This window comes from Delphinapterus leucas, chromosome 18, assembly GCF_059928025.1.
Source record: "Delphinapterus leucas isolate spDelLeu-1000000601 "Yukka" chromosome 18, BTC_Dleu_Yukka2, whole genome shotgun sequence".
Classification (NCBI taxonomy): domain Eukaryota; kingdom Metazoa; phylum Chordata; class Mammalia; order Artiodactyla; family Monodontidae; genus Delphinapterus; species Delphinapterus leucas.
Window position 1 is genome coordinate 28,501,862 of NC_143146.1, and position 26,990 is coordinate 28,528,851.

A 26,990-nucleotide genomic window follows, 5' to 3' on the forward strand; every position below is an offset into this window, starting at 1 on the left:
AACAACATAATAAATGAAATTAAAAATTCTCTAGAAGGAATCAATAAAAGAATAACTGAGGCAGAAGAACGGATAAGTGACCTGGAAGATAAAATAGTGGAAATAACTACTGCAGAGCAGAATAAAGAAAAAAGAATGAAAAGAATTGAGGAGAGTCTCAGAGACCTCTGGGACAACATTAAATGCACTAACATTTGAATTATAGGGGTCCCAGAAGAAGAAGAGAAAAAGAAAGGGACTGAGAAAATATTTAAAGACATTATAGTTGAAAACTTCCCTGATATGGGAAAGGAAAGGGTTAATCAAGTCCAGGAAGTGCAGAGAATCCCATACAGGATAAATCCAAGGAGAAACATGCCAAGGCACATATTAATCAAATTATCAAAAATTAAATACAAAGAAAAAATATTAAAAGCAGCAAGGGAAAAACAACAAATAACATACAAGAGAATCCCCATAAGGTTAACAGCTGATCTTTCAGCAGAAACTCTGCAAGCCAGAAGGGTGTGGCAGGACATATTTAAAGTGATGAAAGGGAAAAACCAAGATTACCCTACACAGCAAGGATCTCATTCAAATTCGATGGAGAAATTAAAACCTTTACAGAAAAGCAAAAGCTAAGAGAATTCAGCAGCACCAAACCAGCTTTACAACAAAAGCTAAAGGAACTTCTCTAGGCAGGAAACAAAAGAGAAGGAAAATTTTTACCTACAATAAAAACCAAAAACAATTAAGAAAATGTTTATAGGAACACACATATCGATAATTACCTTAAATGTAAATGGTTTAAATGCTCCAACCAAAAGACATAGACTGGCTGAATGGATACAAAAACAAGACCAGTATATATGCTGTCTACAAGAAACCCACTTCAAACTTAGGGATACATACAGAGTGAAAGTGAGGGGATGGAAAAAGATATTCCATGCAAATGGCAATCAAAAGAAAGCTGGAGTAGCAGTTCTCATAGCAGACAAAATAGACTTTAAAATAAAGACTATTACAAGAGACAAAGAAGAACACTACATAATGATCAAGGGATCAATCCAAGAAGAAGATATAACAATTGTAAATATTTATGCACCCAACATAGGAGCACCTCAATACATAAGGCAAATGCTAACAGCCACAAAAGGAGAAATCGACAGTAACACAATCATAGTAGGGGACTTAACACCCCACTTTCACCAATGGACAGATCATCCAAAATGAAAATAAATAAGGAAAAACAAGCTTTAAATGATACATTAAACAAGATGGACTTAATTGTTATTTATAGGACATTCCATCCAAAAACAACAGAATACAATTTCTTCTCAAGTGCTCATGGAACATTCTCCAGGATAGATCAAACTTGGGTCACAAATCAAGCCTTGGTAGATTTAAGAAAATTGAAATCGTATCAATTATCTTTTCCAACCACAGTGCTATGGGACTAGATATCAATTACAGGAACAAATTTGTAAAAAATACAAACACATGGAGGGTAAACAATACACTATTAAATAACCAAGAGATCACTAAAGAAATCAATGAGGATACCAGAAAATATCTAGAAACAAATGACAATGAAAACACAGCGACCCAAAACCTATAGGATGCAGCAAAAGCAGTTCTAAGAAGGGAGTTTATAGCAATACAATCCTACCTTAAGAAACAAGAAACATCTCAAATAAACAACCTAACTGTACACTTAAACCAATTAGAGAAAGAAGAACAAAAAAACCCCAAAGTTAGCAGAAGGAAAGAAGTCATAAAGATCAGATGAGAAATAAATGAAAAAGAAATGAGGGAAACAGAAGCAAAGATCAATAAAACTAAAAGCTGGTTCTTTGAGAAGGTAAACAAAATTGATAACCTATTAGCCAGACTCATCAAGAAAAAAAGGGAGAACACTCAAATCAACAGAATTAGAAATGAAAAAGGAGAAGTAACAACTGACACTGCAGAAATACAAAGGATCATGAGACATTACTACAAGCAACTATATGCCAATAAAATGGACAACCTGGAAGAAATGGACAAATTCTTAGAAAAGCACAGCCTTCCAAGACTGAACCAGGAAGAAATAGAATATATAAACAGACCAGTCACAAGCACTGAAATTGAAACTGTGATTAAAAATCTTCCAACAAACAAAAGCCCAGGACCAGATGGCTTCACAGGCGAATTCTATCAAACATTTACAGAAGAGCTAACACCTATCCTTCTCAAACTCTTCCAAAATATAGCAGAGGGAGGAACACTCCCAAACTCATTCTATGAGGCCACCATCACCCTGACACCAAAACAACACAAAGATGTCACAAAGAAAGAAAACTACAGGTCAATATCACCGAGGAACATAGGTGCAAATATCCTCAACAAAATACTCGCAAATAGAACGCAACAGCACGTTAAAAAGATCATACACCGTGATCAAGTGGGGTTTATTCCAGGAATGCAAGGATTCTTCAATACATGCAAATCAATCAGTGTGATACAGCATATTAACAAATTGAAGGAGAAAAACCATATGATCATGATCATCTCAATAGAGGCAGAAAAAGCTTTTGACAAAATTCAACACCCATTTATGATAAAAAGCCTCCAGAAAGTAGGCATGGAGGGAACTTACCTCAACATAATAAAGGCCACATATGACAAACTCACAGCCAACATCTCCTCAATGGTGAAAAACTGAAACCATTTCCACTAAGATCAGGAACAAGACAAGGTTGCCCACTCTCACCACTATTATTCAACATAGTTTTGGAAGTTTTAGCCACAGCAAACAGAGAAGAAAAAGAAATAAAATGAATTCAAATCAGAAAAGAAGAAGTAAAGCAGTCACTGTTTGCAGATGACATGATACTATACATAGAGAATCCTAAAGATGCTACCAGAAAACTACTAGAACTAATCAATAAATTTGGTAAAGTAGCAGGATACAAAATTAATGCACACAAATCTCTTTCATTCCTATACACTAATGATGAAAAATCTGAAAGTGAAATTAAGGAAACACTCTCATTTACCATTGCAACAAAAAGAATAGAATACCTAGGAATAAACCTACCTATGGAGACTAAAGACCTGTATGCAGGAAAGTATAAGACACTGATGAAAGAAATTAAAGATGATACAAACAGATGGAGCGATATACCATGTTCCTGGACTGGAAGAATGAACATTGTGAAAATGACTATACTACCCAAAGCAATCTACAGATTCAATGCAATCCCTATCAAACTACCAATGGCATTTTTCAGACCTAGAACAAACCTAGAACAAAAAATTTCACAATTTGTATGGAAACACAAAAGACTGCGAATAGTCAAAGCAAACTTGAGAAAGAAAAACAGAGCTGGAGCAATCAGGCTCCCTGTTTTCAGACTATACTACAAAGCTACAGTAATCAACACAGTATAGTACCAGCACAAAAACAGAAATGTAAATCAATGGAACAGAATAGAAAGCCCAGAGATAAACCCACGCACCTATGGTCACCTAATTTTTGGTAAAGGAGGCAAGAATATACAATGGAGAAAAGACAGCCTCTTCAATAAGTGGTGCTGAGAAAACTGGACAGCTACTAGTAAAAGAATGAAATTAGAACACTCCCTAACACCATACACAAAAATAAACTCAAAATGGATTAAAGACCTAAATGTAAGGCCAGACACTATCAAACTCTTAGAGGAAAACATAGGCAGAACACTCTATGACATAAATCACAGCAAGATCCTTTTTGATCCACCTCCTAGAGAAATGGAAATTAAAACAAAAATAAACAAATGGGACCTAATGAAACTTAAAAGCTTTCGCACAGCAAAGGAAACCATAAACAAGACCAAAAGACAACCCTCAGAATGAGAGAACATATTTGCAAATGAAGCAACTGACAAAGGATTAATCTCCAAAATTTACAACCAGCTCATGCAACTCAACATCAAAAGTACAAACAACCCAATCAAAAATGGGCAGAAGACCTAAATAGACATTTCTCCAAAGAAGATATACAGATTGCCAACAAACACATGAAAGAATGCTCAACATCATTAATCATTAGAGAAATGCAAATCAAAACTACAATGAGATATCATCTCACACCAGTCAGAATGGCCATGATCAAAAAATGTACAAACAATACATGCTGGAGAGGGTGTGGAGAAAAGGGAACCCCCTTGCACTGTTGGTGGGAATGTAAATTGATACAGCCACTGTGAGAACAGTATGGAGGTTTGTCTAAAAAGTAAAAATAGGACTACCATATGACCCAGCAATCCCACTAGGCATATACCCTGAGAAAACCATAATTCAAAAAGAGTCATGTACCACAATGTTCATTGCAGCTCTGTTTACAATAGCCAGGACATGGAAGCAACCTAAGTGTCCATCGACAGATGAATGGATAAAGAAGATGTGGCACATATATACAATGGAATATTACACAGCCATAAAAAGAAATGAAATTGTGTTATTTGTAGTGAGGTGGGTGGACCTAGAGTCAGTCATACAGAGTGAAGTAAGTCAGAAAGAGAAAAACATATACTGTATGCTAACACATATATATGGAATCAAAAAAAAATGGTCATGAAGAACCTATGGGCAGGACGGGAATAAAGACGCAGACCTATTAGAGAATGGACTTGCAGACATAGGGAGGGGGAAGGGTAAGCTGGGACAATGTGAGAGAGTGGCATGGACATGTATACACTACCCATTGTAAATCCGATAGCTAGTGGGAAGCAGCCGCATAGCACAGGGAGATCAGCCTGGTGCCTTGTCACCACCTAGAGGGGTGGGATAGGTATGGTGGGAGGGAGGGAGATGCAAGAGGGAATAGATATGGGAACATATGTATATGTATAGCTGATTCACTTTATTATAAAGCAGAAACAAACACACCATTGTAAAGCAATTATACTTCAATAAAGATGTTAAAAAAAAAGTCTGAAGGAAATCTGGCAAATAACTCTTGTTGAATCTAGATAGTAAGCTCATGGTTGCTTATCATCAAAACACCTCTCTCTGTATTTATTTTTCTGCATTTCTGAAACATTTCATAATAAAAACAACAACAATCTTGTGCTCTACTCAAAATACAGTTTTAAAGAAAAACTGAATGATAGGAAACTCTGACAGGTAAGAATATTGAAAATATAAATGAACACCACAGCAATGCTAACCTCAATTTTATATAGATGCATATATATTTATGTGTGTGTGTGTATATATATATATATATATATATATATACACACACACATATATATCCAATTAGAAAGGTGTCTTCACATTACCAGGACATAATTTTAATTGGTAGAGATAGCTAAGGACTGTCAAAAAGACTAAGCTAAGGATCAAAAATGAAGCTGTTCAGAGGAGAGTAATATAGACTAGAGAAGGAAAGTAAGGGATAAGGACAGGAGACTCCTTTAAATTATTGAAGCTGATCTATTCTCTGAGGCATCACAGGACTGAACTAAGGTGGGATGGGAGTAAATCAAAGCAGATTTCAGCTCATTGCAATCCCTGAGAGCTAGTCAAGGCATATCACAAAAGTGAGAGTCGTATTGCTGGCTTCAGTGGTCCTGAATTATGCCTAACGTGTCAGAGGAACGATTCTTGCACTGGGTAGGAGACTGAACTAACTGACCTTAAATTTCCCTTCCAACCTTTCTTAACAGACACAGAATCGGGGTGGCGGGGGATGTGAAATTTGGGTCTAAGAGAAAGGTGGTGGTATTTTCTGAGACAGTAGATACAACCAAAATTCCGACTGCAGGAGAAAATAGAATCAGCCATTTCTCTCCAGGAGGACTATAGCAGCACCATGACCGTCAGACAGCCCATCAACAAACACTGAGCAGCTACCCTATCCCAGGCATAGTCCTAGGAGCAGGCAAAGAAAATAAGAAAATTTCAAAAGCACTGAGGTTCACGAATGCTTGTTTTCCATTTGCATCATGATTCACCGGCACAGTGTTCTCTTCAACATGCAAAAATCACTTCCGCCATCACATTTTGTCACATGGAGAATATTGCACCACCAAAGTCTAGCTCCTCTTCATGCCTACTAGATAAATGGAACTTAGCACAGGCAAAACTGCGAGGCCACGCAGGGGAAGCTGAAAGAGGAATGACCGCAAGAACACAGACTGGGGCCTCAAGACGTGGCCTTTGACTCTGTACTTGGAAGTAGCACAATGCACAGAGCAGAGGAGGCATCCAAGATTCAGGCTGGTTTCAGGAGCATGGTGACACTTGGCCACACTGCAGTTATTACACACAGGGCAGGAATTCCCTGTAGTAGGACTCTGTTAAAATGTATAACCTGAAGTAGCTTGCTCTTTAATATCTGAGCTCCGTCATCAAAACATTACCTAGTTATTCAAGACCCTAAGAGAGCATACTTGAAAAAGAGATCAGATTTGTGGTTACCAGAGGCAGGGGAATCAGGTGGATTGGAGGAAGGTGGGCAAAAGGTACAAACTTACCTTTTTGGGTTTTTTGCCCTTTAGACCAATTTATTTTATATCCATTTAAAATATCATTCAACAAAGGACAATAGAGTTATAAGATAAATAAGTTCTAGGGATGCAAAGTATAACATGATGACTATAGTTAACACTCCTGTATGATATATAGGAAAGTTGTTAAGAGAATAGATCTTAAGAGTTCTCATCAAAAGGAGAATTTTTTTCTTTTCTTTTTATTGACATAAGGATGTTATATGAGATGATAGGTGGATATCAATCAGACCTATTGGGGTGATCATAATATATGTAAATCAAACCATCACACTGTACACCTTAAACATACACAGTGTTGTATGTCAGTTATGTCTCAATAAAATTGGGGAAAAAAAGCTGGCATATTTGAAAGGGAGATTGTGGGTGGTAGGGAAAGGACTGAGGTTTGAGGACAGGAGTAGCTAGTAGGCACTGGACCCCTGGGAAGGGGAGGAGGGAATAATGAGGAAGGGCAGAGCAACTTCTGGACGCCGCCTGGGGGCCTTGGTGGATGTTTTGGTTCCGAAATTAATAAAGAATAATCCCTTACGGAACTGCAGCAAGAGGTAGCCCCAACGAGCCCATCATACCTCTTTTTCTTTACAGGAGTAGTAGCAGAGTTGGAAGCTGGGGTGTTGGTGGCATTTGCACTGAACAAACCTCCAGGTTGCCTGTTTCATCGCAAGAACAAACAATGATCACATTTCTGAAACTTTTCCACTCTACCCCACCTTTGAAAGGTCTTATAATCTACTCATATTCCCACCTGCTCTGAATCCATCACAAAATATTTCACTTGAGCAGGAAAGAGCAACAAGAGAAAAAGTTCTTCCTTAGTTTACTATTTTACAAATTGCCAGGCTATCATACAAATAATTAAAGCCGAAGGAATTGAATGAAGAAGTCATTCATTATATGACATGGTGTGTCTGAAACCCAGACCAATCAATTCCAATGTCCTATGGATTCCTACATATATTTTTTGATCCTGTATATGTTGTGACTAACAGAATCATATTGAAATTTTTTGCATTAAAAGCATTAGTTTAAGAAAACATTTAAAAATCACACCATTTTAAATCTCTATTTAGCATTTATTAATATATGCAGACCCTCAAAAAAAATGGAGGTCACTCAGGCCTTTTTCAACTACTGGAGGTGCAGTCCAGTGTGAAAATTACTTTATTTGTAAATACAAATTTAAAAACCAACTAAGTTTTCAAAAATCTACCTAGTTTGGTAGTTTATAACAACCACTGTTAGTACAGGGAAAATGTATTTTGTCTACAAAGATTGTTAGCAAAGCCATGATTTCATGACTAAGTTGTATTGTAGATACGATGGGTGTTTTGGGAGCAAGTGAAATGTGCAAGAAGAAAGAGTTGCCATAGGAATAGGGAAAAAATTAAAAGGTTCTAGATTTTAAAAAAAGAAAAGAAAAAAAAGAATGACTTAAGCTTTGGTGTTTGGTTAGAGGAGAAGTCCTTCTGTGTAAAAGTCCAGACAGAAAACACTTGAAATTTTGTAGAGCATTTCAATATTTCTACTATTCAACTCTGCCAAAGCTATGGGGGCATGGCTGAACTACAATGAAACTCTGGTCTGAGGGCAGTATATCCTGATTTTTCTTGAACACATAGGAAGAAATACACTTTGTTCTTAAAATGTAATGTCAGTTAGAAAAGTACATACATCTTTGTCTCTTCTGGTGAGCGAAACGTGGACATGTTTCTGGTAAGAAAAAAAGAAGGCAAAGTTTGAGCAGCAACAAAGAATGAAATCTTGCATCAATTTGCAATTGTCCATGAACTTAGAGTTATTATTATTAAAAGTTAACATTATTTGCGAGAAAGAAAAAGAAAGCATCAGTATTTGAATAAATTTGAAAAGTTGATCTCATGATTTTTTTACCTTTTGTGTATTAGATTCCAAAAGAAATTTTTTTCTTTAGAAAATTCATTATCTTTTAAGCCCCGTGTTTTTGTTTGCTGGGTTCAGTAATTTTCTTTAACAATAGGAATGTAAAATTGACGTTTACATGTATTTCATAATCTTGCCACCAGGATAACTTAAACAGAAACATAAATGTGGTAAGAATGATGGCCTGAAGCAATGAACTCTCTTGATTTTGAAGCCAGAAGTAAGACTTTCTTTTTCCTTAACCATGAGCAGGAGTAAAGTTTTTATGCCAGAATTATTTGTGTGAAAAAAAAATAGAGAATGAAGCTTCCCTGGTGGCACAGTGGTTGAGGATCTGCCTGCTAATGCAGGGGACACCGGTTCAAGCCCTGGTCTGGGAGGATCCCACATGCCGCGGAGCAACTAGGCCCGTGAGCCACAACTAGTGAGCCTGCGCGTCTGGAGCCTGTGCTCCGCAACAGGAGAGGCCCGCGCACCGCGATGAAGAGTGGCCCCCGCTCGCCGCAACTAGAGAAAGCCCTTGCACAGAAACGAAGACCCAACACAGCAAAAATAAATAAATTAATTAATAAACTGCTACCCCCAACATCTAAAAAACAAACAAAAAAAATAGAGGATGAGAATTTACAGAAAGATATTAAGCAGGATTGAAGAATCCTACTTAATATCAAGTAAATAAGTAACGCTTAGAAAAATATTGTATTACTTGAGCCTTTCCCAAAGTTAGTAGATACTGTTACCTATTGGTTACTCGGTTATCCAGGGTATTGGCCTTATATGTTTTGGCAGCATCATTTCTGTCTGAGATCCTTTATAAAGAAATAAGACAAAAGTCTGGATGAACATTTAGATTATTAAACTCCTTTCAGATCTCATTCTTGCTATAATCACTTCACAACAGAAACTTTCTCTGGTAAAAACAATTGCTTTTCAGGTGTTACATGTTAGAAAATTTTGCAATTAACAAAAAAGCTACTTACAACAAAATCTATTTATGAGGCTATTTTGATACAGTTTGCAACTTTTAAAGTTTATGTTTTTCAACTAGCCTTTCTGACTCATTTGAGCATTTAACTCATTAACTATTTCATATTCATTATTGTTTAATAATATATCTAGCCAATGACAGTACTTCCTATGTCACTACAAGGAATCAATGGAAGACTTAAGCAATTTTTAAAAAATGTTTTGTGGCATAGGCAATGCTATATGCTTGTCAAACTCTTTATTTTCCTTCTGAGCACACAGGAAGACCATATTTCCCAATCTTCATTACAATTAAGTTGGGACCATATGATTGCATTCTAAACTAAAGAACGTGGGCAGAAATATTATTCATGACTCGCAAACCCATCATAAAACCTCTTGTGTGATCCTCCTTGCTCTTTCTTCCCCTTCTGCTATGGCTTTGATGCCCATGGGTTGAAGATGGCAGCATTAAAACCTAGGAAAGAACCTAGGTCCCTGAGTCATTCCATGGAACAGGGTCGTCCCCTAATTTTCCAGCCAATCCCTTTGGACTCTAAGGGGAGTGAGCAGTAATCTTCTATCGGGCTAACCGACCAAGATTTGGAGGCAGGAGAAGGAACTTGTTACAAGAGTTGCTCTACCCTGGCAAACTTGTTTACACTGACTAACACATTTTGTTAATAGGCCCTGTGGACCATCAGAGGTTTTAAACCCTCTAAACTCAGGTCTCCACAAGGAGGGTAGTTCTGGAAAAGGTGTGTTTGTCTGTCCTTTGGGTCATAAGACAAACTAGGAATCCTGTAGTCTGCATGCCAGTGGTGGGATCTCACAACTGCAACCCCTGTTCTGTCCCTTCCCGCCAGGAAGAACACACCAGATAGGAAAGCTCTTCCTGAGATGTGGGGCTGTCTTGTGGAGCACTCTGCAGGCTTGCACAAAGCTAGGATGTGGCAAAATCAGGCTCCAGAAAACAAAAGATCAGCAAGATTCTTCTGTTGATCCCATACTATGGGTCTACTATAACTTTCTCTAAACTTTCACTTTTATCATCCACTTTAGTACAGGGCTTTATAAACTGTTCCTGGGAAGAAGGACACTAACCTTGCCTTGTTCTAAAAAAAAAAAAAAATTCATGATAGAAAAATATGGCTTAATTGTCATAGCTTTAAAATGATTTCAATTCCTAGGTGTCACTTTGACATGTGTAACTAAAACATTGGGTAAATAACCCTAATTGTTAAAATTCCACGAGTCAACCCCAAATAGTTTCTGTTTATGGTATGTAATGCCACAAACTGATAACTCTTGAATGTAAAAAGGAAGAAAGGTTGGAATTCTCCAGAGCTCCATATTCTCAATAGACTGTTCACAATACAGGTATTATCTTGTACAGAATGAATCCAAGTATTAAAAACTCATGATGAGGGCTTCCCTGGTGGCGCAGTGGTTGAGAGTCCACCTGCCGATGCAGGGGACACGGGTTCGTTCCCCGGTCCGGGAAGATCCCACATGCAGCGGAGTGGCTGGGCCCGTGAGCCGTGGCTGCTGGGCCTGCGCGTCCGGAGCCTGTGCTCCACAACGGGAGAGGCCACGACAGTGAGAGGCCCGTGTACCGCAAAAAAAAAAACAAAAAACTCATGATGATCTCTCAGGTGATCATTAGGCCAAAGACTATAAGTAAATTCCCTGTACTAATTGCTACTGAGCCTCTGATGTGTTTATAGTTAAAGGGCTCTGCAGTAAACCACTGTGAATACCATAAGATGTCAGGTAATCCTAAATCTTAAATGTTCTGTGGAAACTACTCAGCGTTTATAGCTGTCTGTGAGATCCTCATATAAGATAAAAATAATCTTGGGAAATTGCTACTCTGGGACAGGGAAAATGACAATCTGTCTAAAGAAAACAGAGCGTTAATTTCAAACACCTTCAAGGTTTAAATAAAGGAGAGTTCTGAGGTTACAATTAAATGAAGTTAATCAAAATTCTACTGTGTTGATCTATGTGGGCAATACTGCATGTAATAATAAAAATAGCTACCTACTACTCTTTGCCACTCATCTTATACAATTTCCTCTACTCTTCAGAACATCCCTACAAGGTAGGTGTAATTATTTTTGCTTTATAGATGAAGAAATGGCGTCTCAGAGAAGGTGGGTGGCTTTCTCTTGGCCACACAGCCGGGAAGTAGTCTATCTCCAAAGTCTTCCCAGTAGGCCCCAATGTCGTACACCTGGTTCTGTAGTGTAATTGTTCCAACACTCATGATCAACATGTCTTTCTTCAGTTGTTATTTTTCACCTCCACTATCTCTTTCACTCCACTAGGGGAATCAGTGTATAAACAGTATTGGAGAGAACTCTAAACCATCATTCCAATGCATTCATCACTTTCTTATTACTTAGGGAGATTAACTTTGTACTTCTCTTAGAAACTAATTTTCTGCCAAGTTGTGATATGAGATTAATAGGAGTCAGTCTTAGAGACAGGAAATACCTAAACAATATAACTAGCAGCAGGATCCAACCAACCAAAGGAAAAGTAACACTTCCATAACCGAACACTAGAGGGCTCCTTAACCTAGGTTTTCCAAATTAGTCAAGAAACCACCTTCAGGGTTTGCGCCATAGTGTATGCATGTACACAATTATTTACTTATATTTCTTTAGAACACTTCATATTTTTACCAACAGATGTATATTTTAAAAGGGAACTCTTCAAATGTAAAGTCAGTACTTTTCTCCTACTCATTATATGCGTTAGTATTGAAATGGCACACATATTCACACACCTGATACATTTGATCATCTACCTCCCCAAATTATTTCACCTCTTGCACTTGGAGTGGCCTGCATGATAGGAGTCTGACTCCTGTTATGAGGACTTGCCTTTCTTTACAGACTCCTGTGTTCTCTCCCTCACATCTGTTCCCACATTTACAGAGATGTAGCTCACTCTTGGGAGACAGACACTACCTGCGGAAGGACCTGACCAGGATACTTCTTCCAAACATGTGCCGCTAAACCTCTGTGTAAATAAAGCAGGGAGTCTCTGGCCTCATTTTCTAGTTTACAAAATGAAGGTTTGGGCTAGGTTGGTGGCTCTACATTTTGGCTGCACATCAGAATCACTTCCTAAGCTTTAAAAAATGTCCGAGTCCTACCTCAGACTAATTAAATTAGAATTTGGGGGATGAGAGCTGGTGGGACCAAGCCATCAGCAGAGTTAAAAAGCTCTCTAGGTGATTCTGATTTGTCGCTGAGGCTGAGAATACCTCGGTTAGCTTGCCTGTGAGGCCTGGTCTAGTGTATCGCTAAGTTCCAAGGCTCTACCTTGACTGGCCTGAGAAAAGCTTTCAGACACACAACCTACAAAGGATTAGGTCTCCCACATATTCACCTTTCTCGAGACATAATTATCTCACTTGCAATTACATTCCTAGAAGTAGGGTTTCCGTCCTCAATTTGCAGTGTAATAGGACAGCCTGCAAGGCTGAGGTGAATGGGCAGAGGTACTATGACTCCTCTCACAAACTGATTTTTGAATTACAAGAGAGAAGTCACCTCCTTAGGGATACCAGGGCTGATTGTCTGCTATTCGGGAGATTGACTTAAAAAGCTATGAAGAAGCTACTGTTGTTCCCAGACTGCTGGTTTTCAAGGCTACCATGGAGCTGGGGAGAGGAATAGGTGAATAGGAAGCTTTAAAATGTGGCAATTCGTGCCGTTCTTACTGACAGCCAACTCTTTTTCTTGAATAGACACTTAGTAAATTGTTTCAAGCCTTTGGTTAATTTCCAGAGTTCGGAAAAAGTTGATTTTGACAGTTTTTTCCAGTGTTAATACTTTTCTGGAGGAGTAGATTTTTGGAGGTCCTTACTCTGCCGTTTGGAAGTACTTCTCTCTTATTTGCAGAGTTCTTTATAAACTCTGGATACAAGTTTGTGGGGTTTTTTTTTTATCAGATATATGATTTGCAAATATTTTCTCCTTGTCTTTGGTTTGATTTTGATCTCTTAACAGTATCTTTCAAAAAGTAGAGACTATTAATTTTGATGGATTTCAATAAATCAATTAAATTATTTTTTTAAAAAGCTATGAAGAGTGCAGAAGTGCATGCATTTGCTGTATTAATTGGCACAGGCATGGTGTGAATATAGAATCTATTAGATGCCATAGGTTTCAGCATATGTGCTTCAATTGTAGCGGGTGGCATGTTTGTCTCCAAAAGTAGCACATCTTTAGCTACAGGGAGTGGCTTCAACTATAAATGGCCCCAGGTATTCACTATGTCTAGATTCCAAATAACATGTTAACTTTGTTCTTTACTTATGCCTAATAAGCACCTCTACCAAATATAAAATTAAAATGTGACTTGTAGCATTTACACTTCAACTTGAATAGATATTCCTCAATTTTCTATATAGGGATGAGCCCTTCTTTTCCCTCTGTCTAAGACTGAGCCAATAACAGGCTCAGCCAATGACTCATTCCACAGCCATATGGTGACTCCACTGCCGAAAGAGTAGTTTCACTTTCTAAAGTAAAGAGCTAATGTCTTTATCCTAGAGCAGATCAAAACTACTGTATTATTAAAAGGTATAGTCTCTCCATAAGGTAATTATACAGAAACTGCTGTTTCTCTGCCTCTGGGATGGAAAGACCAAAGTTAGAACAAGAACTGGCTACTCACACACAAAAAAACTATATTCTCCATTTAAAGTTGAACAGACCACATGCAGTGCTCACCCCACCTATATTCAAACCGGTTTCTTCGGAATTTTTCCTATTGATCTACTGCTAGCAAGATTTTAGGAAAATGGCATATCAAGTCAAGATTTTGTGAGTTTTGAAGAAGAAGATAATTCAATCTTTATAGTCCTTCTGTCCCTGGAGATAAAATATCATGGTTCAAAACTTACTTTGGTAAACATTTAAAGGTCTCATGCTTTATAAGAAACTGGATTTAACATATGTTATGCATCCTGCTCGCGTGGTTCAAAACACCTTACCTGTCCAAAGTGTCACCAGATCTGTACCAACTGATTGTGGCTTTTGGCTCATCCCTCTCATTTGTTTTCCTGTAGCAAAAAATAATTATAGAAAGATCAAATAAATTACAAAAAATAGTTATAAAACTTATCATGGATTTGGTAAAATTTTATCCTATTCGGGTAGGAGATGTACATGCTACAGATTTGGAGTACCGAAATCTTCCCAGGCTTTGACTTGGGTAGGATAAAATATAGCAAACCCGATTCCCCATGCTAATAAAAGAATTCTTCTCTAGGCCCAATTATTCTAATTACAATGTAACACATTCAGATTGGTGATAAGGATATGTAAAACAAGAAACACAACATGCAAAATGGTTAGTAACTAATATGTAGTGTTTTCAATGTTGTTGATTTTTACGTAATAGGAACTCAGTCCCTTATAATCAGCTATATTTTGTTTGCAGAGTTTCAGCAGAGCCATAAGCCAACACAACAGGTATGTACAAGTTGCTTCATTATAAGTTCAGTACCGTGGACAGGGTTGAGAGAAGAGACCTTGCTGGCAGAAAAGAGGGAGGGAGAGAGAAGAAAAAGAGGAAAAGAGAGAAACAGGAGACACTGGAAAGAAATGAAAAGAAGACAGTGGGGGAATAGAGAAAGGATGGATGGGAAGGATAGGAGAAGAGAGGGGAGACCGGGAGAAGAAGGGAGAGGAGAGACAGAGGCAGAGTTAAGACGGACACATAAATAGAAAAAAAAAAGGGAGTGGGGAGAAGACAAGAAAATAAGGGAAAAGAAGATAGAAAGCCCAATAGTAGGAATGATGATCACCAAAGCAGTGGAGCTATCTTGATCAGACTGATCAATCAGCAAAAAAAAAAAAGCCTGTTTAATGCTTTATATAACCTTGTGATACAGGGAAAGCAAGCTCTTTGGAGAATTATACCATGATTTACAGTTTGCATTTCAAAGCATCACTTGAAGCTGACAGACCAAACATATTGAATCAGAAAAAGTACTAAAACAGTATACTATTTAACATGTAATTTTTAACTTGATGTAGTGTATCTTTATTAAGCAAATATTTGGAGGTAAACGATATACTGTGCTGATGACTGTGAGTGAGGAAGTCGAGAATGAATTATCTGTAACCCCTACACACACAGAGCTAGAGGGACAAATCAGACATACGTCCAAGTGCAACAAGTGGTCAGTGTCATAGAAAAGGTTCAGGTCAAGTGCAAGGAAGTTTGAAGCTGAGAAAGCTTATTTGTAGAGGCGGGGATCACAGAAGGCTTTCGGGATGAGGTGCAGGTCAAGGTGGATCTTGGAGGATAAATAGACATGAACAAACAGAGGTAGAGGGAATAGTGTCGGTTAAAGCAAGAATAAGGTTTTAAAAAAGCCTAATGCAATTCCCCGCATTTTAAAAGAAACTCAGAGTGAAATCATAGTGTGGTTCACCAGCAGGTGTAATACATGAGTGCAGGTAGGTGCTGCAGGGCCATCTGACCCCCTTCCAGAAAACAACCCCTTTTGCAGATGTTATTGTTGTATGTCTCATTAGCAGCTTTATTCTTTCAGGCACTTATCGCCACATGACATATTATATTGTGTTTGTTTATTTTCAGTCTCTCCCCCCTCCACCTTCAACTAGGAAGCAAGTTCTATGAAAGCGGGGATTTTGTTTTGTCCCCAGACTTTAGAATAGGGACTGGCTCACATAGGGCATCTCCACAGGTACTATTTTTGCCTTCTGCCTCATGTGACATGTTTTAATGATCGGGCAGAGGAAGGACAGTAAAATGTCCTAGTTTGTGCACACTGTGAAGCTTGTTTTCTAGGGTGATGAGACTATTATTTATTTTCCTTTATTTTCAGTCTCTGCTCGTGTGGAACTCTTGGACATATCATTGCTTCTGCTGGAAGTGCCTCTTAACGACCACGTCCTCAGTGAGGTCTCCCACTCATTCAGGCAAAGTTAGCCACTCCCTCTGCTCCTTCCCATAGCACCGGCACACACTTCCACAAGCACTTTCCATGGTAAATTTGAGTATTTGTGCTTATGTATTCATCTTTTCCCATGAAATGTGAGTTCCTTGAGGTCAAGGCTGGTGTCTTATGAATCTTTGTGTTCCCAGCACCTGGCACAATGTCAGCACACAGTAGGTGCTCCAACGTGGTATTGGGTGAACATCGAAGTGGACACAGCCTCTTCAAAAGGGTAGAAAAGTGTCACATGGGCATCCATTTGAGTAAATGCGAGGAGATAAATAACCTACACTACCTTTTAGGAAGATGTCGTTTGAGACGCAAGTCAAGGGGTCAAAGGGGAAATGTCTCAGGCTTGCAGATTTTTGTTACTTAGGATAAAAGCTCGATGTGCTTTAGCCAAAATGCTGTCCAGTAACAGGAAGGGTTCAGGTAACCAACAGAGTTTAAAATATAAAGTAAGCATAGACGGCATTAAGGTCCCGTTATTCTGAAACACACTAAGAGCACGAAGCTTAGTCTGCCTGGTCACACTTCACAACAAGTATGTTTGTTCTTTAATAGTTGCAGAGAAAGGCAAATCAAATGGAGGAGGCATTTTTCACTGGTGCCTGGATTCAGATGATTAGGTTCCCTTTGTTTGGTGAGTTGAGGGCCAACAGAGAACAAGGATGTAAGCTCCAAAATCATGACGACCAAGGAGAGGGCATGGAGAGAGCCTGCCAGATCACAGAACAGTCAATTCGATGAGCCAAGGCTGGAAACCCAAAAACCAATCAGATACTTTGTGTAGAGGGGGGTAAACTCAGGACCCTGAGAACACATCAAAATTATGAACAATTTTTAAATGGTTCAGAAAAATTCACAGATAAAAATTCCAAAATAGACATATTCAAAGTGTCTACTTAACTTTTTAAAGTCCCCACCATGAAAGACAATCAGTAAGTATGTCTTGGTGGAAGACACTGGCTACTGGACCAGATAAAACTTGTGTCTGAGAAATAGTTAAGTTCTTCTGATGGGTGTGGGTGTTTGTATGTGTGTGACTATAAATGTACTTTAGTAAGAATATTATCTATTTATTTCATCAATATTAGATTATTTACATCATTGCGCTTATGAGTTTTGTTTGAATTTTCCTACTAATTTGCATTTGTCAGTCTATTTGCCATTGAGTATCATTTAGTGGTTTTCCACAAGCCTAGGAGTTTTTGAAAAGAAATGTATTGTCCCATAAAGCAAGTGAACTTAGCTGTTGTTCTGCTTTCAGGGTTCCTTTCTCTAAGGCTCAGAAATATCCTATGTTTCTGCAGCGGCCCCTTCCCTTTCCTGTCAGGAGGGCCACCTTGGTAGGGTAGGCAGTGGATTGATTATTCTACACCTCCAAGCGTATTCTGGAAGCATAAAGCTGGAAAAGCACAGTTTGCCCTGTAAACACCCCTGATGATATCACAGATTCTCCTTCATGTGCCCAGAATGTCAGGGAAAGCCTGAGGCTAGCTACAAATATTCAGCCTGTCTTGAACAAGTCTACTCTCAAAAATGACTGTCTTTGTGTTTCTGCTAATGAATAACTCATCTGAAACACCCACCTGTCTGAGGCATCATGGGAGTTACGTCTATGGAGTACCACCCTACTATAATTTTCATATCTGCAGAGAAAGAACAAAATCAAGTCACATGAGAAGTTATCACAGTATTTAGTAAGCATTAAATAAGGCAGATATGAAAGAGCTCACAATGTTTGGCAAGGTTAATTCATTTTACTTTGGGTGTAAACACACAACTATGCATTTATTTTAACCAGCCACCACTTGAAAGAGCATGGTGAAAAGAAAAAAGTTTGTCACTACAAACAATCATTATTCCAATTTACCCCATGAGATTTCCATGTGATTCAACAATGGCATGAGTGTTTGTTATCTGGCTTTTTGGTTTTGGGTTTTCTTCAGCAGTGTGGGAACATGCGGCCATCTACTTTGCATATATTAGAAAAGTCCTTTTCTGCAGGAAGGCAAACGTTTTTTCAAACGTGTTTTAAATTTAATTAAGCCCAGGCTAGAGGATCTTTGGTGGGGCTATTGGAGGACTCTGGGAGGGCTCATGACAAAGACTGCTTCCCAGACCTTCTGCTGTCACTGTCCTTGTTCCCATGGTGAGCCACAGCTGCCCCCCACCTCTGCAGGAGACCAACACTAGCAGGGTCTGGATGTTCTGGTCAGGTGTTGGCCTGAGCCTCTGAAATGGGAGAGCTGACGTCAGGACATTGGTACACCAGAGACCTCCCAGCCCCTCGTAATATCAATTGGCGAGAGTTCTCCCAGAGATCTCCATCTCAATGCTAAGACTCAGCTCCATTCAGTGACCACCAAGCTCCAGTGCTGGACATCTCATGCCAAATAACGAGCAAGACAGGAACACAACCCCACCTATTAGCAGAAAGGCTGCCTAAATCATAATAAGTTCACAGACACCAAAAAACATACCACCAGATGTGGTCCTGTCCACCAGAAAGAAAAGATCCAGCCTCACCCATCAGAATACAGGCACCCATCCCCTGCACCACGAAGCCTACACAACACATTGAACCAAACTTACCCACTGGGGGCAGACACCAAAAACAACAGGAACTAGGAACCTGCAGCCTGTGAAATGGAGACCCCAAACACAGTAAGTTAAGCAAAATGAGGAGACAGAGAAATATGCAGCAGATGAGGGAGAAAGGTAAAAACCCATCAGACCAAACAAATGAAGAGGAAATAGGCAGTCTACCTGAAAAATAATTCAGAGTAATGATAGTAAAGATGATGCAAAATCTTGGAAATAGAATGGACAAGATACAACAAATGTTTAACAAGGACCTAGAAGAACTAAAGAGCAAACAAAAAATGACAAAAAACACAATAAATGAAAGTTAAAATTCTCTAGAAGGAATCAATAGCAGAATAAATGAGGCAGAAGAACGGATAAGTGACCTGGAAGATAAAATAGTGGAAATAACTACAGCAGAGCAGAATAAAGAAAAAAGAATGAAAGGAATTGAGGACAGTCTCAGAGACCTCTGGGACAACATTAAACGCACCAATGTTTGAATTATAGGGGTCCCAGAAGAAGAGAAAAAGAAAGGGTCTGAGAAAATATTTGAAGAGATTATAGTTGAAAACTTCCCTAATATGGGAAAGGAAATAGTTAATCAAGTCCAGGAAGTGCAGAGTCCCATATAGGATAAATCCTAGGAGAAAGCCACCAAGACACATATTAATCAAACTATCAAAAATTAAACACAAAGAAAAAATATTAAAGGCAGAAAGGGTAAAGCAACAAATAACATACAAGGGAATCCCCATAAGGTTAACAGCTGATCTTCCAGCAGAAACTCTGCAACCCAGAAGGGTGTGGCAGGACATATTTAAAGTGATGAAAGGGAAAAACCTACAACCAAGTTTCCTCTACCCAGCAGGATCTCATTCAGATTTGATGGAGAAATTAAAACCTTTACAGACAAGCAAAAGCTAAGAGAGCTCAGCACCACCAAACCAGCTTTACAACAAATGCTAAAGGAACTTCTCTAGGCAGGAAACACAAGAGAAGGAAAAGACCTACAATAACAAACCCAAAACAATTATGAAAATGGTAATAGGAACATACATATTGATAATTACCTTAAATGTAAATGGATAAAATGCTCCAACCAAAAGACATACACTGGCTGAATGGATACAAAAACAAGACCTGTATATATGCTGTTTACAAGAGGCCCACTTCAGACCTAGGGACACATACAGAATGAAAGTGAGGGCATGGAAAAAGATATTCCATGCAAATGGAAATCAAAAGAAAGCTGGAGTAACAATTTTCATAGTAGGCAAAATAGACTTTAAAATAAAATCTATTACAAGAGACAAAGAAGGACACTACATAACAATCAAGGGATCGATCCAAGAAGAAGATATAACAATTGTAAATATTTATGCACCCAACATAGGAACACCTCAATACATAAGGCAAATACTAACAGCCATAAAAGGGGAAATTGACAGCAACACAATCATAGTAGGGGACTTTAACACCTCACTTTGCCAATGGACAGATCAGCCAAAATGAAAATAAATAAGAAAACACAAGCTTTAAATGACATATTAGACAAGATGGACTTAATTGATATTTTTAGGACATCCCATTCAAAAACAACAGAATACACTTTCTTCTCAAGTGCTCATGGATCATTCTCCAGGATAGATCATATCTTGGGTCACAAATCAAGCCTTGGTAAGTTTAAGAAAATTGAAATCCTATCAAGAATCAGTTCTGAGCACAATGCTATAAGACTAGAGATCACTTACAGGAAAAAAAACTGTAAAATATACAAACACATGGAGGCTAAACACTACACTACTAATTAACCAAGAGATCACTGAAGAAATCAAATAGGAAATAAAAAAATACCTTGAAACAAATGACAACGAAAACACAACGAACCAAAATCTATGGGATGCAGCAAAAGGAGTTGTAAGAGGGATGTTTATAGCAATACAATCCTACCTCAAGAAACATCTCAAATAAACAACCTAACTTTACACCTAAAACAATTAGAGAAAGAAGAACAAAACAAACCCAAAGTTAGCAGAAGGAAAGAAATCATAGAGAGCAGATTAGAAATAAATGAAAAAGAAATGAAGAAAACAATAGCAAAGATCAATAAAACTAAAAGCTGGTTCTTTGAGAAGATAAACAAAATTGATAAGCCGTTAACCAGGCTCATCAAGAAAAAAAGGGAGAAGATTCAAAAAACAGAATTAGAAATGAGAACAACTGACACTGAAGAAATACAAAGGGCCAAGGGAGATTACTATAAGCAAATATATCCCAATAAAATGGACAACCTGGAAAAGATGGACAAATTCCTAGAAAAGGACAACCTTCCAAGACTGAACCAGTTAGAAATAGAATATATAAACAGACCAATCACAAGCACTGATATTGAAACTGTGATTAAAAATCTTCCAAAAAAAAAGCCCAGGACCAGATGGCTTCACAGGCGAATTCTATCAAACATTTCGAGAAGAGCTAACACCTATCCTTCTCAAACTCTTCCAAAATATAGCAGAGGGAGGAACACTCCCAAACTCATTCTATGAGGCCACCATCACCCTGATACCAAGACCAGACAAAGATGTCTCAAGAAAAGGAAAACTACAGGCCAATATCACTGATGAACATAGATGCAAAAATCCTCAACAAAATACTAGCAAACAGAATACAACAGCACATTAAAAGGATCATTCACCATGATCAAGTGGGGTTTATCCCAGGAATGCAAGGATTCTTCAATATATGCAAATCAATCAATGTGATAAACCATATTAACAAATTAAAGGATAAAAACCATATGATAATCTCAATAGATGCAGAAAAAGCTTTTGACAAAAGTCAACACCCATTTATGATAAAAAGCCTCCAGAAAGTAGGCATAGAGGGAACTAACCTAAACATAATAAAGGCCATATATGACAAACCCACAGCCAACATCATTCTCAGTGGTGAAAAACTGAAACCATTTCCACTAAGATCAGGAACAAGACAAGGTTGCCCAATCTCACCACTATTATTCAACATAGTTTTGGAAGTTTTAGACACAGTAATCAGAGAAGAAAAAGAAATAAAAGGAATCCAAATTGGAAAAGCAGTAAAACTGTCACTGTTTGCAGATTACATGCTATACATAGAGAAACCTAAAGATGCTACAAGAAAACTACTAGAGCTAATCAATGAATTTGGTAAAGTAGCAGGATACAAAATTAATGCACAGAAATCTCTTTCATTCCTATACACTAATGATGAAAATTCTGAAAGAGAAATTAAGGAAACAAACCCATTTACCCTTGCAACAAAAAGAATAAAATACCTAGGAATAAACCTACCTATGGAGACTAAAGACCTGTATGCAGAAAAGTATAAGACACTGATGAAAGAAATTAAAGATGATACAAACAGATGGAGAGATATATCATGTTCCTGGACTGGAAGAATGAACATTGTGAAAATGACTATACTACCCAAAGCAGTCTACATATTCAATGCAATCCCTATCAAACTACCAATGGCATTTTTCACAGAACTAGAACAAAAAATTTCACAATTTATATGGAAACACAAAAGACCACGAATAGTCAAAGCAATCTTGAGAAAGAAAAATGGAGCTGGAGGAATCAAGCTCCCTGACCTCAGACTATATTACAAAGCTACAGTAGTCAAGACAGTATGGTACTGGCACAAAAACAGAAATATAGATCAATGGAACAGGATAGAAAGCCCAGAGATAAACCCATGCACATATGGTCACCTTATTGTAGATAAAGGAGGCAAGAGTATACAATGGAGAAAAGACAGCCTCTTCAATAAGTGGTGCTGGGAAAACTGGACAGCTACATGTAAAAGAATGAAATTAGAACACTCCCTAACACCATACACAAAAATAAACTCAAAATGGATTAAAGACCTAAATGTAAGGCCAGACACTATAAAATTCTTAGAAGTAAAGAGGCAGAACACTCTATGACATAAATCACAGCAAGATCCTTTTTGACCCACCTCCTAGAGAGAGGGAAATAAAAACAAAAATAAAGAAATGGGACCTAATGAAACTTAGAAACTTTCACACAGCAAAGGAAGCCATAAACAAGATGAAAAGACAGCCCTCAGAATGGGAGAAAATATTTTCAAACAAAGCAACTGACAAAGGATTAATCTCCAAAATTTACAAGCAGCCCATGCAGCTCAATATCAAAAAAGCAAACAACCTAATCCAAAAATGGACAGAAGACCTAAATAGACATTTCTCCAGAGAAGGTATACAGATTGCCAACAAACACATGAAAGGATGCTCAACATCACTAATCATTAGAGAAATGCAAATCAAAACTACAATGTGTTATCACCTCAAACCGGTCAGAATGGGCATCATCACAAAATCTACAAACAATAAATGCTGGAGAGAGTGTGGAGAAAAGAGAACCCTCATGCACTGTAGGTGGGAATGTAAATTGTTACAGCCACTATGGAGAACAGTATGGAGGTTCCTTAAAAAACTAAAAATAGAACTACCATACGACCCAGCAATCCCACTACCGGGCATATACCCTGAGAAAACCATAATTCAAAAAGAGTCATGTACCACAATGTTCATTGCAGCTCTATTTACAATAGCAAGGACATGGAAGCAACCTAAGTGTCCATCGACAGGTGAATGCATAAAGAAGATGTGGCACATATATACAATGGAATATTACTCAGCCATAAAAAGAAACAAAATTGAGTTATTCGTAGTGAGGTGGATGGACCTAGAGTCAGTCATACAGAGTGAAGTAAATCAGAAAGAGAAAAACAAATACAGCTTGCTAATACATACATATGGAATCTAAAAAAAAAAATGGTCTTGAAGAACCTATGGACAGGATAGGAATAAAGACGTAGACATACTAGAGAACGGACTTGAGGACATGGGGATGGGAATGGTAAGCTGGGACGAAGTGAGAGAGTGGCATGGACATATATACACTACCAAATGCAAAATAGATAGCTAGTGGGAAGCAGCCGCATAGCACAGGGAGATTAGTGCGGTGCTTTGTGACCACCTAGAGCGGCAGGATAGGGAGGGTGGGAGGGAGATGCAAGAGGGAGGGGATATGGGGATATATGTATACTTATAGCTGATTCACTTTGTGATACAGCAGAAACTAACACACCATTGTAAAGCAATTATACTCCAATAAAGTTATTAAATTTAATTAAGCCCATTATATCTGAAATTTTTCCACTTGTTGGTCTTGACAGTTTCCCTTGACAAAATGTAGGAAAATAAGTACCAATATTTGTGGTTAAGAAGGTTGATTTTTCACAGATTTAGCCTATTTTTGAACCATGAGATTATATACTTTGCTCTGTTTGGTCCTTAAAATAACCCTATAAATTAGGCAGGGGATACACTTATATCCAGTTCACAGATGAGAAAATTGATCAGGGATTCTGTGGCTTTCCTAAGGCTAAAAAGTTAGCAAGTGACAAGAGTGATACTTTTATTCCAAACTTTCCCTTTTCCTACTGGTCAACCCTTCAATAGAACTTCATACATAAGATCCTGAAGCTATGTCTTCCTTACTTTGTATAGTGGACCTGAAAGTGCAGGCAATTTTAGGAAATGTCAAAACATGTAGTAGAGACTTTGGCCTTGAGCCAAAGCAGAGAATAAGTATCAGAACCTTTCCATGTCAACCCAACCAAACCTGAAATATCACATTTCTCCTGGTTCTGATTACTCAACACTCTGGAACCACTTACAGTAAAGCTATAAAAGAACTGCAGTAGATAATTAAAGAAAGATGAGCAGTGAAACTGAAACAATTCCAGCGAATATATACCCTCGAAGATGCCAAGAGAACTTCTCCATCTCCCTGGGATCCCCTCCCTAAACTTGTGGGAGAGTAGCAGACACCAGACGCATTTTTGCCTGAAGAAAAATACATAGCACGTAGCCCACTACTGGGCCAGCAGGCGTGGGGAAAGCATCAGAGCCAATTTCCCCTTCACTCAGCAGCTGTCATGCCAGCCAAGCTGGCTTCCCTGGGCCTTTTTAAGTAAGCATGTCTGGCATAAAACCATCACTTCTACTGACTATAAATTGTCTTAGCCATCTAAATTGTCTTCTACTGACTATAAATTGTCTTAGCCATCTAAATTGTCTATCGCCCCACATCTGTGCAAATTTGTGCAACCCAAAATTTGTGATCTACCTTTGATATCATTCTACCACCATGGAAAAATAGAAATGTCATATTAGCTTCCAACAGAAGCAGTAAATGTTGCTTTATAGAAGGAAATGATTGTTTTCTAAGAATGCTAACTCCAAAACTTAGTGTGAGTCTCCAAATAACCCTATAGCTCCTTAAAATAATAAAATTTAATAACAGAATTTAATAGACATTTTTGTTTAACAGTTACAAGTACACTCCTCAAACAACCATGTATGGACAGTTTAGTAGAAAGCTTAGAGAAATTATCCTGTAATGCAGGGATTTCCTACTTCAGTGCTGTTGACATTATGGGTTTGATAATTTTTCGTTGTGAGGTGTGTCCTCTGCCTGGTAGGTTGTTTAGTGGCATTTCTGGTTTCTACTGACTAGATGTCAGGAGTACCACCCAATTTTGACATTTAAAAACGTCTCCTGACCTTGCCAAACATCCCCTGGGAGCAAAATTGTCCCTGACTGAGAACCATTGGTGTAATGGGAAGATAATGGGTCATGTTACTTTCAGCTCCACCTCTTAATAGCTGTGTGCTCTTGTACAAGTTACCTAACTTCTCTGAGCCTCAGATTCCTCCTCTGTAAAAATGAGGATGTAATACCTACCTCATGTGATTGCTATGAGATTTAGTGATGCTTTATACGTAAAGTACCTAGTATCTAGCCAGACACATAAAAGGGAATCAAAGACATATGTGTATGTGTGTATATACATATATATACACAATTTATAATAAATATATATGGGCTGGACAAATGCCTATTATAAATCTATGTTGGCAATGAGGTGATATGCTTAGGTTAATAGTCTTCAGATCTTTAAACATACAGCTAATAGAAACAATGCTTAAAGCAGACAATACTTTCGTGATGGTTAAGTGTTTTCTCTTACAAAGTGATACTGCATTTACCACCTTTCCATACCTAGAGGTATACGACCAGTGGGGACTAAATGAGTTGAGAATTGATCAGTTTTACTTGCACATAAGGAAATTTTAGATAAATTATTATTAAATTTGTAAACTTGGAATCATACTTGTGTTTGTTTCAACTGACATCAGGCACCAGGAATCTCGTTACCATGGATTAAATATTACCTTTTTGGAAATTGGAATGTCTTTTTTTTTTTTTTGATTATCAAGTAGGCACCAATGTCTATGATATTTATAACAGCGAAATCCTACTTTTTTCTCACTAATTACTCATATTCTTTTAGGTATGTGAATATTAACAATGGTAGAGATATTCTTAAAAATCTGATGTAACGAATTTATGCTTACTAAATCTTACCAAACATGAGGCCAAGCAACAAGGTGTTTTAGAAGGAAAGTATCCAATTTCCACATCGCCATTAGTTTCCCAAATGGAGAATGGCTCTTTCTACTCACCCACCCACCCACGCTCTTACTTTTCTTCTTCAGGACGTTCCTTTATCCAGCTGTTATCCTGTAAGAAAGTCCTTCTTTTGTTCACATTGTGAAATCCCTGTTGCTTCAGTGTAGTCCCCTGAGTGGTACTCTTCATATCTATCAACAGAAAAATGAAACAACAAGAGATGTAGTTGCATGGAGTTGAGTGTGTGTTTATGACTTGGAAATCTTGAGAGGAGCATCTGATTGGCCAGCATCACTCTTCTAGGCTGGCAAATCCAGTACTGTTTCAAAGTAAGATGCACCAGCAAGAAAGAACAAATCCCACACCCCATCATCAAAGATAACTTATAAAACTGCTCAGGTGCCAACTGAAATTGCTCGTGCACACCATGAAGCCCTGCCCCACACCTGGGAGTGTAGAACCACAGGCCTGGGAAAAGCC

General features: G+C 38.1%; 1 protein-coding gene across 28 annotated transcripts in view; it reads right to left on the reverse strand.

Annotated features, from left to right (window-relative positions):
• SCEL (sciellin) overlaps positions 1-26,990 on the reverse strand; it is a 140,268-nt gene that overhangs the window by 97,708 nt on the left and 15,570 nt on the right. For 24 of the 28 annotated variants that reach the window (XR_016388614.1, XM_089899240.1, XM_089899255.1 and 21 more), the window contains 6 exons: positions 26,584-26,701; positions 17,967-18,026; positions 14,398-14,466; positions 9,158-9,226; positions 8,190-8,228; positions 7,088-7,168 (listed from right to left, as the gene is read on the reverse strand). Coding sequence is in view for 27 of the 28 variants with exons in the window: in XM_089899240.1 (XP_089755366.1) it covers positions 7,088-7,168; positions 8,190-8,228; positions 9,158-9,226; positions 14,398-14,466; positions 17,967-18,026; positions 26,584-26,701 (436 nt within the window). In the remaining variant the exon portion in view is untranslated. The remainder of the gene's footprint in view (positions 1-7,087; positions 7,169-8,189; positions 8,229-9,157; positions 9,227-14,397; positions 14,467-17,966; positions 18,027-26,583; positions 26,702-26,990) is intronic. The other 4 variants (XM_089899258.1, XM_089899251.1, XM_089899241.1 and 1 more) reach the window with 3 other exon arrangements.